Source organism: Vombatus ursinus, unplaced genomic scaffold (assembly GCF_900497805.2).
Source record: "Vombatus ursinus unplaced genomic scaffold, bare-nosed wombat genome assembly UNPS02014832.1, whole genome shotgun sequence".
Classification (NCBI taxonomy): domain Eukaryota; kingdom Metazoa; phylum Chordata; class Mammalia; order Diprotodontia; family Vombatidae; genus Vombatus; species Vombatus ursinus.
The window spans coordinates 66,402,089-66,415,107 of record NW_020954610.1 but is presented as its reverse complement, the minus strand read 5'-3'; the positions used below and the strand labels follow the sequence as shown (position 1 = coordinate 66,415,107).

Below are 13,019 nucleotides of genomic sequence, written 5' to 3'. Positions count from 1 at the left end.
GTAAGTGTCTGAAGACAGATCTGAACTCAGGAAGATGAGTCTTCCTGACTCCAGGCCCAGCACTCAATCCACTACAACATCTAGTTGCCCAACCTTGTTTATTACCTTTCTCTCTTAATCAGATTTTGGTAAGTCTTTAAAAAAACAAAACTTTTACCTTATCAATATTATCTTTATTTTCAATTTTCTATATTTCACTTCTAACTTGCAAGATTTCTTCTTTTGTATTTGTTTCAAAATTATTAGTTACACTCATCCTTCAGTTTATAGTCACAGGGAAAATAAGTAATAATGGATGAATTTTCCTTATAAATAATGCAGGGTGGCCATCTAATGGACGAAAATGGTGGTTGCAAGCTAATCTGTATGAGCCTACTCTATACTAACAAGTTGCCAGAAAAAATAACCCTACTTTCTGACCTGGTGTCCAAGAAAGCATTAAATAGCAAAAAATAGAGGTGGTCCATACATTCTGGTTTAGTTCATACATTATGTTGTTGGCTATAAATTTTCTGTTTATAAGAATATTTGCTTAACAAGAATATTCCATACATTCTCTAACCTTGCAAAATATAATTTATTATTCATTCAAACTCAAAATAAAGACCTGAATTTCAGAGTTGTATAATAGTTGCTAAATCAAATCTTAAAAAACAAATCTTAAAAAAATTAAAAAACAAATTTACCTAAGTACCCAGAATTCTTTACTTTTATTAAAGGGATAATCTACAAACTATTTATAGTTAAAAAAAAAAACTATAGCTATTATTTTGCCATAATTTGTTCTTTAAGAGATTATGCAAAGAAGTTATAAATGTGAAAAATATTACAGCATGTAACATTTGAAAAAAGTCATATGAAGTAAGGCAGAGCAAGGAAAGTAGAACCAGAAGAGTTGACACCTTACAATTAAATAGAAAGAAAAATACGGAAAGAGATATAGAGGCAAATGGATAATGAACTGAAGGGAATAATGAGATCACAATGAACAGTCTCAAGGTTTTCATCACTCATGCCAATTAAAGGCAGATGCTTTGGGTTGGAGGAGAATTTATGTTATGTTTCAGACAGAATTTGAATTTCTCAATCGTGGCTTGCAATAAAAGGCTTTTGGCCAGGGAAGGAGTGCACCTACCAAGGGACAACAAAAACAAATTTTAAGAACTCTTACAATTTGGTTCAGAGTGCTCTGAATAGAATAAAGAGGGAAGCAAGAAAACAGTTTATGAATATCCACCAAGTTAAATATTAGAGAGACCATCAGGTAACAAAGAAAGTGGTGGAACAGTAGAAATGCCCAGTGATCTACAGGAAACCAAATCCAAAGAAGGAGTCAATAATCAAACCGATGACTTTGGATGTGCCAACATATATACAATATGTGGGCTATATGGTGAACTTGACCTTTTAATGCTAAGAAAAAGAAAAACTGACCTCATAAGTAAGTTTCAAATATATCTAGCAGAATGTGTCTCCTGACTAGAAGATTATAATATACTGAAAAGGAAAATAATGAAGGGGAAGGTAGTATACCTGAAGCAAAGTAGTGCTGTATATCAATAATGAATACTCATGTGGGGGCAGCTAGGTGGTGAAGTGGATAGAGCTCTGGCCTTGGAGTCAGGAGGACCTGAGTTCAAATCCAATCTCAGACACTTGATATTTACTAGCTGTGTGACCCTGTGCAAGTCACTTAACCCCAACTGCCTCACGAAAAAAGCAAAAAAAAAAATACTCATGTGAAAAGATCCCTAAATAAAGGAGATAGCAAAGGGGAACCTAGCACTTAGGGAAAGCTAAATGGAGGAAGAAACTGAAGCAATATTGCTGTGGGAAAACACCGAAGAACAGAGGAAGTGTCAGCTCGCCTATGGTATGCAACTCACAGGTCTCTCCAGTGCTGCCCGAACCAGATTAAGATGTAATTGTGAAATACTTAACAAAAGAAATAAAATAAACAAACATAAATAAACAAAAATACAACAAAACATAGATAATACTAGTGGTTTTCTAAGTCAATATGCAGCCTGTTGGGATCCTTATGTACAATTTAAAGGCCACTGTTTTTGAGTTTGACACCACTACCACAGAACATCTGAGGAGACAGAAGCAAACAATTAAGGATTCCTACTAAGACACGTAATAGGGCAGTGATAGCCTCTCAGAGGGTGAAGAAAGTGACAAGGCAAATATTAATCTAGAACCAATATTGGTCAGTATAGAAGAAATGGTTGACAAAGGAGAAATGACAGGACCCTTGGACTTTTATCACAGAGAAGAGAAAAGATAGGCTTAGGATGGCATGTCCTAGATTTCAGAGAAATAGTAGTTTGGATCACATTGCCTAATATGCTACAGGGAAAGTCTGTCCAACAGGAGTGAGTTCTTGAAAATTTTATTATGAAAACACAAAGAGAAATAATTCTGATGAGGTGTAAGTGGGGGAGCTGCCTAAAGAGAATAATGTAGATATATACCCAAACAAAAGATTTTCTGAAGAACCATATATTAGACAGAAGTAAAGGCAGGTAGTTATTGCACAGCCTCTGGAACTTCATTAAATCTTTACACATAGTCTAGCAGATGTAGTTGGTCCTTGTTTGGTCCCTTATGATCGTTCATTTGTGTTTACCTTGTTCTGTTCCTCTTAATTCTTATGTTTGAACTTCAAAGCACCACAGTTCTGGTTTTTTTTATCAAGAATGCTAGGAAGTTCTCTATTTCATTAAAGATCCATTTTTTTTCCCATGTAGCACAATACTCAGTTTTGCTAGATAAATTATTATTGGCTGTAAACACACATCCTTTGTCTTGTAGAATATCATATTTCAAGTTCTCTGTTTCTCTCGTGATGGCTCTAAATCATGTGTGATCCTGACTATGGCTACTCAGTATATGAATTCATTCTTTCTTGATGCTTGCAGCATTTTATCTTTGACCTGAAAGCTCTGGATTCTGATTATGATGTTCCTGAGACTTTTCATTTTGGAGTTTCTTTTAGCAAGCCATAGGTGGATTCTGTTTGCACTATGCCTTCTGGTTCCAAAATATCTAGGTAATTTTCTGCTGCTAGATGGTACGATGGATAGAGGGTTGGTCCTAGAGTCAGGAAGATATGAATTAAAATCAAGCCTCAGACACTAGCTGGGTGACCTTTGGCAAATCACTTAACCTCTTTTGTCTCAGTTTCCTCATCTGTAAAATGGGGATAATAATAGCGCTTACCTCCCACAGTTGTTGAGAGGATCAAATGAGATACTTGTAAAGTGCTTAGCATGATACCAGGCACATAAATGCTATTATTATTATTACTGTCATCATCATTATTATTTCTTGAAATATCATGTTCTAGGTTTTTTTATTTTTTGTTATGGTATTCAGGTAATCCAGTGATGCTTAATTTTTTTTCTTCCATATCTGTTACCCAAGTCAGTTGTTTCTACTATGAGATAACTTAGATATATTCCTCTATTTTTTCAGTTTTTTTACTGTGTTTTAATATTTCCTGTGGTCTCAAAAAATCATTGGCTTGTATCTGATCCATCTGAATTTTCAGGGAGTGTGTAGATGACGCAGAGTTTTATATTTTTCATGCCAAGCTGTTAATTCCCTTTCCATCTGGTTCTTCCATAGAGCTAACTTATTTTCCATTTTTTTCCTTAAGCAAGCACACTCATTTCACTTATAAAAACATTTTTAATTCTTGTTTTATCTCTTCCAGGAATTCTTGTTCTGTTTGTGCCCAAACTGTGTTTTTCTCTGAGGCTTTGTTTGTAAATTTTTTGAAGTCCTTCTCTTCTGAGGTTTATATCTTGAGTGTTCCTGTCAACACAATAATTCTTCATGGTGGGATTCTTTTTTTTATTTGCTCATTCTTCTGGACTACTTCCTGACTTCAGATTTGGTCTTAGGACTGGGCTCTGCACACTTCTGGAGAGGTCTGGACTGCTCCTGTTGCTGCTTTCTTGAAGTTTTGTGTTATTCTAGGATTTCAGGGACAGGCTGGAGACTGAAAAACTTTCAGTGTACTCAAAGTGGTCTCATGAAAGGCAGTTTGATTACTGCCCCTGTGGACTGAGCTCTGCAAGTTCCTGAACTGGGTTTGAATCTGAGCAAGAATATACTGCTGCAGGACTCTGCCCACATGAGCCATTTGGGAGGCTCTGCCAGTTCAGATTGCCAGAACTGAAGGCTCCCCTTTGATTTGGGATTGCTACCCTGGTTATCCCTCTGCAAGCTTCAGACTGGGTTAGATGCTACACCACTAGCGACTAACTTGCCTAAGTCTTGCAACCTTAGACACACAACACAGAACCCCATCTCAACTCATCTGAGATATGTGACCCATCCCAAACCATGCATTCAGTGCTCTGGTATGGTTCTGGGACCTCTGTGGTGCACAGCCTCTCTCTGGACAACTGAGTGTTCTATGTATGATATACTTCATTCCACGTCCTGTCCCTAGACAGTCTACAGACTTCTCTGCCTCCCTATGACAAACTGGGCTGGACAAATGACACACTGTGACTTTTTCTTGAATTTCTCCATCTCAGTGTGATGCATTTTCTAGCTCTATTTGGAGCAGGGTCATTTTTTAGGGGGGGAGGTGGAAAGGGTGGTGAGGATGGAGCTCCCTGCAGTTCTTCCTGCTATTCCACTATCTCAGCTTCCACGAATGCTTTCTTATTTGACCACCAAAGAGCTGGAAGGGACTTAGAGTTGTAGTCTCTCAGAGTGCAAGAAGTTTGGGACCAATAAATAAGTGCTGGCTTTAATTTAAAATCCTTTCTTTGTTACCTCTCAATAAAAGTGCTGGTCAATTCTTAGGCACTTTAAACACAGATTAAGTTTTTCTTTCTAAGAAATACAAGTTCTTAGAAATACATCCTTTTCCAAATACACCTATTTCATCCACATTAAAAACATGTTGATCAGTGCATCATCCACATTCTTCAATGACTTTCTTCAATGAGGCTATTTAGATGTGGCATTCTTATCTGCACTGGCCTCCTTTCAGTAATTTCAACATTATGCAATTAAACTCAAGCAACTGACCAACACTTCCAGTAAAAGTTTCTTCACCATCCACTCCATTTTCCATTTTCTGTTACTGTCTTAAATAAACTTGAAGATTTTGTCTCAATGGCTGCTCTGCTGAGAAATGCATTTTTTACTGTAATCTTCAATCTATATGGTTAAAAGATGTTTTATCACTACAACACTTCTATTTGTTAGAGCTGTTTGCACAAAAGTCAGATGCAATTTTGCCTTTTTCTTTAATTTGGCCTGGGCATTTTGCAATATTCTGTACCACAGATTCAGGCATTCCAATATCTAATACTAAAGTTACTATGACTATATTTCTGTCATTTAATTACAACAAATTTTTGTTCTAAAGCATTAACAAGCTTTTTTTTTGCACTAGCAGTGTATCCATGTGAAGTATTCTTCCTTTTGTTATAGGTTCTTTTAAAAAATAAATTTAACTTATTGGGCATATGGTACACAGCAGCAAATCACATCCACATGTGCAAACTGATGACACAGTGTGTTAAAACCTCTGTATTCCATTAGTTGGATTTTGGCTCACATTAAATACAACCCAGTATCATTTTATAATTTGCCTAAAATTGAATGATATATTATTCAAACTCACATTATTCAAGGCTTTGATATATTTACTAAGGTAAATATAAGGTAAGTGAACAGTAAAATAAACAGTTGGTACAAAACATACCCTCTCCCACCAAAAAAAAAAGTCTGTGACACTCTCCCACAAGTACATATAAAGTCCAAGTCAAGGGCAGCCCTTTGACTGAATCCAAACTTCACAGAACAAATCCCCTTAATAAAAGGACTTGTTCTGTAAAACTTGGACTCAGTCAAATGGTCACACCCAAGGACCTAGAAGGCCACACGTAGCCTCAAGGCCACAGGTTCCCCACCCCTGGTCCAGGGAAAAGTAGGCTCAATTGGGAAACTTCCTTTTTTTTTTTTTTAATTAAACAACACCAACCCAGAGAAAAGATTACAGGCCATACACAAATTATTTACATTTTAAGAAGAATATAATATGGTGCTCTTTTTTTAAAAAAATGATGTTTAAGTTCTCCAATCATTTGAATTAGATTGTGGTAATACACCACCGGATACTTTTCTATTTGCATTTTCTTTGTAGCACACGTGCGAGGTTGGTAATATGAACATTATCATCCTCATTTTTAACAAATGAGAAACTGAGGTTCACAGATTATACCTGACTTGCCAACAGCTATGCAAGGTTAAGTGACAGACCAAGAACTCTAATCTAGATCTTCTAGCCCAAAGTCCACTGTCCTCCCAATGTTACCATACTACTTCTAAGTTCTATTCTAGTTCCAAATTCTATTATTCTATGATCCTTCCTTTTTTAAAACTAGAATTTTTATAGGCAGGAAAGGTCTGACTGTAGGGCAGTCAATGTTTAAAATACCATCAGGGTATCTAGCAACTGAGGAAATTTACATGCACTATAATGTTGCTGTATTATCTCTCTTTAGACTTGTTTCTGATTAAATATTAAAAGTCACAAAATTATCTGTAAAAAAAGATATCTGAGCATTTAAAAACCCATTACTCCCTGATTAGCATTTAGACTATAAAGTACTAACAACTAAATAAAGTCTAGTTCCAATAAAAACTGTCAGTGAAAGATAAATACTGCATTGTAGATGATAATTACTCATTTATATGGCACTTTACAATTACAAAGTTTCTCTATATATTATTTCCTCTAGTCTTTTGTAGCTTGAGGCAGATTGCACAAGCATTATTATTTCCATTTTACAAAAAGTGAAATTTCTTTCCATCCATAATTGTTATTTTAAATGACAAAGGAAACAAAGTTTAAATGATACCTACTAACAGATAACAAGGCAAAATTTTCCATGGTATTAAATAGTGAATTCCTCATCACTTGAAGTATTCAACCAGAAGCCTGACAGGGAGTTTTAAAGGAAAATTTCATATTTTATGAGACTAAGATTAACAAGATTTTACCCTGAATCCTCTAATTTACACAGTCAGCATTTGGCTATGCCAACTGTTGAGGAAGTTACATGTTTTTATGGTCTGACTTCAACTCAAACCTGATGACATCTCTTAATACAGTTAAAGTAGATTTATTCACAAATTAGTTCTCTTCCTAATAACGATTTCAGTTAATTCTTTAAATATTTACATACATTATTAGCAATATAGATGATATCATTACAAAAACTTTTTTGAAACAAAATAAATAAGGGCAGATCAGGATATGAGAGCACCCCTGTCTCCTTTAATTTGAACTTCTTTTCAGTTAGTCTTTTACAGAATGTCAAAGTAGAAAGGGATTTTCGAGATCATTTAGTCCAATCCCTTTATTTTAGAAATGAAGAAACCTAGGCCTAAGAGAAAAAAAAAGAATTTGCCCAAGATCACCCCATGTGTTAATGGCAAAAAATAAAAGACTAAAACACAGGTCTTCAAGCTCCTAGGAGAATGTAAATTGCTCTACAAATCTTCAAGTGCTATTTAATGAGAGCTATTTTTATTATCATTAGTCTCATCCTTCGTCCAAAGTCAAAAAAAAGCACATACAAAAAAATTCAAATTCAGTATTCAAGATGAATCCTTCAAAGTTAGTAACTTCATGATATCCTATCTTATTTCTTTTAGTCTCACTTCATAGTTTGCTTCTTGGTAGTAAACCAGATAACCATATATAAGTAAAGAAGCTTAAGGATCTTACCTATGTGGCCTCCTCCAATGGTGTATGTTTTCCCAGATCCAGTCTGTCCATAGGCAAAAACTGTAGCATTATATCCCTCAATCAATGATGCAACTAGAGGTTTGATACAGGTACTATAAACCTCATCTTGGGTTGAATTTTTGCCAAACACAAAATCAAAAGTGAAGATGCGATCTTTCCCAATGATAATTTGCTGGGTATTTGGAATCAGTCTCACACATACTTGGTGATTATGAAGAATTTCTTTGCAAAGCAGAGGTCTGACTCTTACTGCAACTCTCACTGGTATTTCTTCCATGGTATGACAAATTCCAGTGAATTAGTTTCCTAATTTTTAATACCTAGTGTGTGAAACATCCTTCTTATTTGTGTTTTCATAACAGCTTGAATCCTGTATATAAAAATGACAAAAAATTTATTTTTTTCTCAATTGTCAGAAATCTTTTCATCAAAGTACAGTAACCACCTATAATGGAGAGAAGGCACCATTATAGTAAATTAAACTAGCTATATCTAAATAACTACAAAAAATAAATTATTTAAAACAAAATATTAGTCACAAAGCTTGTCATCTTACAGAAAAAAACCAACACTTTTCATTAGACAAGCAAAGAGGCAATATAAAGTAATCCATAAATGAGGGACTAGATTTGTTCTATGGAGCTCCTGAAAGCAGAACTAGGACCAATGAGTAAAACTAATATGGAGGGTAACTGGAGCTAGAAAGAGCCTTATAACAACTAAAGGAGTCAAAAAAATGAATCAGGGTGCTTTGTCAGACAGTGAATCCCTCATCACTTGAAGTATTCAACCAGAAATTAGATGATCACCTCTCAGGGCACCTGTAAGGGTTGAAGAGGTATCTTTCATAACTAGAAAGTTGGCCCAGATAACCAATGAAATCCCTTCCAATTCTATATAACTAAGTACAGTAAAATATTTTGCCAGTGCATCAGTCTAAATAATGACTGGTTTGAGGTTTAAAATATTAAGACTATAAAATACATGTTTGGACAACTGTAGCTCTTCTACTAAATTTTCTGATTACGTATTCAATCAAAGGCACCAGTAAGCTCTTTAAAATAGATAAGGAATAAAAACAAGATCCATAACTATAAGGTTTATATTTCAAAAGAATTCTAAATAAGAAATCATTTTCTCAGTCCTATGTCATTTTTATGATGTGGAGAATTGTACATTCTGAAGATCCTAATGTTGCATCACTAACATGGAAACAAATGAAATATTTTGAAGTCAGTAGTTTAACTATTAATGTGTAAAACTGAAGCCATTTCCCCCATTCATTCAATAAGCATGTAAATCCTCTAAGTTTAAAAAGGATACCACTACAATCTTCACCCATAAGGAACTTACAATTAAGTAGAAAAGACTAGACTCATAGGTAGAATATAAACAAATCCATGATCTCTACAAACACCACACATTTACTGCTTACAGAACACCAATAAATCAGCAATTATCAGCCATGGGCTGGGGCTGGTGCCTGAATAGTCCTCACAAAAGGTGAGTCATCCCTTTAATGAGTTGTTGTTAGTAATTACCTACACAGACATGTGAAATGAAAAAATTTTGGGCAATTACATATCAGAAATTTCAATGACTTGTGATATTGAGGTTTACTATAATACTACTATGAAACAGCACTTCCATAAGTCATCAAAAAAAAAAACATTTCCAACACTGCTGTTTACAACCCTCTGTTACTTAGGCCCCCAGAGAACGACAACATCAAAAATAGAACTCCCTTGGGCTGCAATATCTCCAAACAAAAGTCAATCCACTAGTAATAGCCAAAGATAAAACATATATACCTCAAAGAGGTCATGAACATTCCATCCTTAAGAGAGTCTGATTTAATGGAAATAGCCCTGGAATTAGATTTAGATCATATCCATGTTCTGACACTGACTAGCCGTGTCAATTCACCTTTGAGCCTCAAACTTTCCAACAAAGGATAATAATTCTTGCACTACCTATCTGAAGCTTTGAGAACTTGTAGATGTGAATTACTATTCGAATCGAACACTAAAAAAAAGTATAATGGGGGGGGAAACTTTGTTAAATACTAAAAAACGAGAAAATTCTGGGACATTACATGGAAAACTGGATCCTAATTAGAAAGTGCACTGTGTCAGGGCAGCTAGATGGTGCAGTGGATAGAGCTCCAGCCTTGCAGTTAGGAGGACCCCAGTTCAAATTTGGCCTCAGACACTTGACGGTTATCAGCTATGTGACCATGGTCAAGTCACTTCCCTGACTGCCTCACCAAAAAAAATAAAAGTGCACTGTGCTCAAAAGAGGTAAACAGGGTAACTAGGAAGATTCATTATTTATTTTTTTAAATCTATGAATACCCATAATACCTGAGGTAATAACTATACATATTCATTTAAAAAATTATACAATTCATTAAAAATTCACTACCATAAATACTAGTACATTAGTATACTATGTACATTATACTAGTACATTATGTATTATAAATACATGACAGATAAGTGGTGCAGTGAATAGAGTGCCGGACCTGGAATCAGGAAGATTCACCTTCCTGAGTTCAAATCTGGCCTCTGACACGGATGGCTATGTGACCCCTGGGCAAGTCACTTAACCCTGTTTGCCTCAGTTTCCTCATCTGTAAAATAAGCTGGAGAAGGGAATGGCAAACCACTCCAGTACTTTTGCCAAGAATACCCCAAATAGGGTTACGAAGAGTCAGAGTGGACTAAAACAACTGAGCAACAACTTCAAATACACAAAGGCAAGGGTTGTGACCTATGTTAGTTGAATTAAACCCTTCTTCATTGTACTTCAGCTGGTGAAACTGCTATAATAAAATGTAATAGTAAAATATTGTTTGAATGATGCTTTTGTTTAAAAAAAAAAAAGTAGGGATGATTATCTCAGCAAGAATTTGACCATAAAAGTTCACCTAACCTAGCCATATAAAATTAACAAGGCCACACAAAAGAAGGGGTATAAATGAAATCAGTATAAAAGAATTTGAATAAAATAATACTGATCCACAGCTTACTCAAACACTGTAGTTAGATGCTTTTTTGTGGTATGGAAATGACTCTGGATTCTGGAAAGCTGTATCAGAATGGTCATTCAAGGACCAATCCAGTTCAGAGTGGCTCACTACCAGGGTGGAGTCTGTAATCTCAGATGTCCTGTGAACTAACCAGGTTTGCGTGATAATCTCTAAATCTTCTCTACTTTCTGTGTCCTTGGGTTTTCAAAATGTAATCATTTTGTCTAAAAATTGCAGCTTACAAAAAACTGCTTTCTGAAAATGTTTTCTTATAGGAGTGATAAAATTTAAAGTATTAAATGCATATAATTGTAAAAGATTTTAGGTCTAGAAAGGACCTTAGCAGTTATTATTCTCAGCCCTTTCATTTTACAAGATAAGGAAAGAAAGGTTCCGAGAGAATTGACTCAGTCACGTTCTTATGAATGAACTGTGTATTTTAACTCCCAAGTCCAGTCAGTGCTCTTTCCTCTGCACCTCCTTGTCCATGTAACTTAATCACAGAAGTATATCTGCCTCCCATGTCTGAACGAAGTTGGTTATTTAGAAGAGAATAACCAATTTTTTTTTTTTTTTTACCAGGAGGGAATGATATGAACATGGAGTTCTCTTTTCTCTTCCCCTTTTGCACTAATCACTAAGGCCAGAAGCCCTATTATTTTACTGAGGAGAAAATGCAACCTGCAGAAGTTTACACATACCCCTTAAGTGAGAGAATCAGAATATAAACACCAAGTCTTCTGATTCTGCTGCTAGTGACCTGTTCACTGCACCACACTGTTCACTTTCTGGATTGGGCATGGTTCCCAATGAGTCTATCTTAAACAGTAATTAGAAAAGACTGTTCACGCTATACTACAGATCCGTAACTACATAAGCACCTAAAACACACGACTGAAAACTCAAGGACTGTGTCAAAGTCATTAATCTCCTGGACTTACAGGAACAAAGACAAACTTGCAGTGACCACTTTAAACATGAACTGGTCACCATGCCACTAATATCCCCGTAGTCAGCCAACATCCCTCCCTGTCCCTTAACTGGGAATAGCACAATTTATTTCCATTTGGATAAAGTGCTCTGCCCCTAAAGAGGCGAAATTGAGAGGTGTTTCTATGTCCAAAGTCTTTTTAGCTTTCTAGGTATCATGGACCCTTTTAGCAGTCTAATGAAGTCTAGGGACCCTTCTCAGGATGTTGTTTTTAAATGTACAAAACGAAATACACAGGATTACAAAGGAAGCCAATTATATTGAAAAATAAAGTTGAGGGGGGATAAATTCACGAGCCCCACGAACTCCTGCTCTACATCAAAGGAGGGTGGTAGAAGGACACCTTGTCACAAGGAGCCCCATGGATGCCCTCAGAACCCCCAAAACACTAGGAGACCCCACCCCAATCTTCCTCTCAAAAAGGCACACTCTCCCTCCCCCAACTGCCAAACAGGCTCCCAGGCCGGCAAAGACCAGATTTCCAGGGGGATGGTTGGGGTGAGGTGGGTGGGGTTGGTAGTAGGCGGGATGGGAGGGTGGACTACATTAACCTTGGTTTCCCAACCCCAGGGCGGACTTTCGGACACCCCGCCCGTCGGAGAAAAGCCTCCCTCGCTTTCACTAACGGCGCGGGCCAGACCGGGCTGAGGTGGGCCGGAGGGAAGCGCTGGGCCTCGCAAGGCCTGGCCTCCACAGCCGGGAGAGGGCAGGGAGGCCAAGCGGCGATCACAGGGAACCAGGAGGAAGGAGGAGGAGGAGGGAGAAGGGAGGGGGAAGTGATGGGGAAGGTCCAGTCGCCGCCGCCACAGCCGCCGGACACTGACCGGGCTCGGGAGAAAGCCACCCTGCAGCCGAGGGGAGCAGCAGCAGGAACACGAGCGCAGGCTCGCTCAGGCTTCCGAGCCTCTTCCTCTTCCTCCTCCTGCTCCCCTTTTGTTGCCAGTCGTTGCCCCGGCAACGGCGGGCCGCCCCGCGCCCTCTCCCGGGCAACGGCGCCAGCCAGCCAGAGAGTGAACTGGGCCCAGGTACACCCCGGGCAGAGCGTCGCTGTCCGGTCTTCAGGTCTCTCACCCTCCGCGGACAGCGACCCCTGCTGCAACTTCGGAGGGAAGCCACCTAGAACCACTAACAATCCTCGCCAAGCCACAAAAGGTGAGCAGCTCACAGGGAGGCAAGGGTGTGCTGGTCAAATATTTGACAACTGGCTC

The 13,019-nt window shown here is 37.5% G+C and overlaps 1 protein-coding gene across 2 annotated transcripts in view; it reads right to left on the bottom strand.

Moving 5' to 3' along the window:
• Positions 1 to 12,736, bottom strand: part of LOC114026050 (kinesin-like protein KIF27) — a 107,548-nt gene extending 94,812 nt beyond the window's left edge. For both annotated transcript variants that reach the window (XM_027839659.1, XM_027839660.1), the window contains exons 1-2: positions 12,636 to 12,736; positions 7,769 to 8,159 (exon numbers count right to left, since the gene is read on the bottom strand). In XM_027839659.1, coding sequence (XP_027695460.1) covers positions 7,769 to 8,066 — 298 coding nt within the window. In that variant the 5' untranslated portion in view covers positions 8,067 to 8,159; positions 12,636 to 12,736. The remainder of the gene's footprint in view (positions 1 to 7,768; positions 8,160 to 12,635) is intronic.
• Between the last annotated feature and the right edge of the window lie 283 nt (positions 12,737 to 13,019).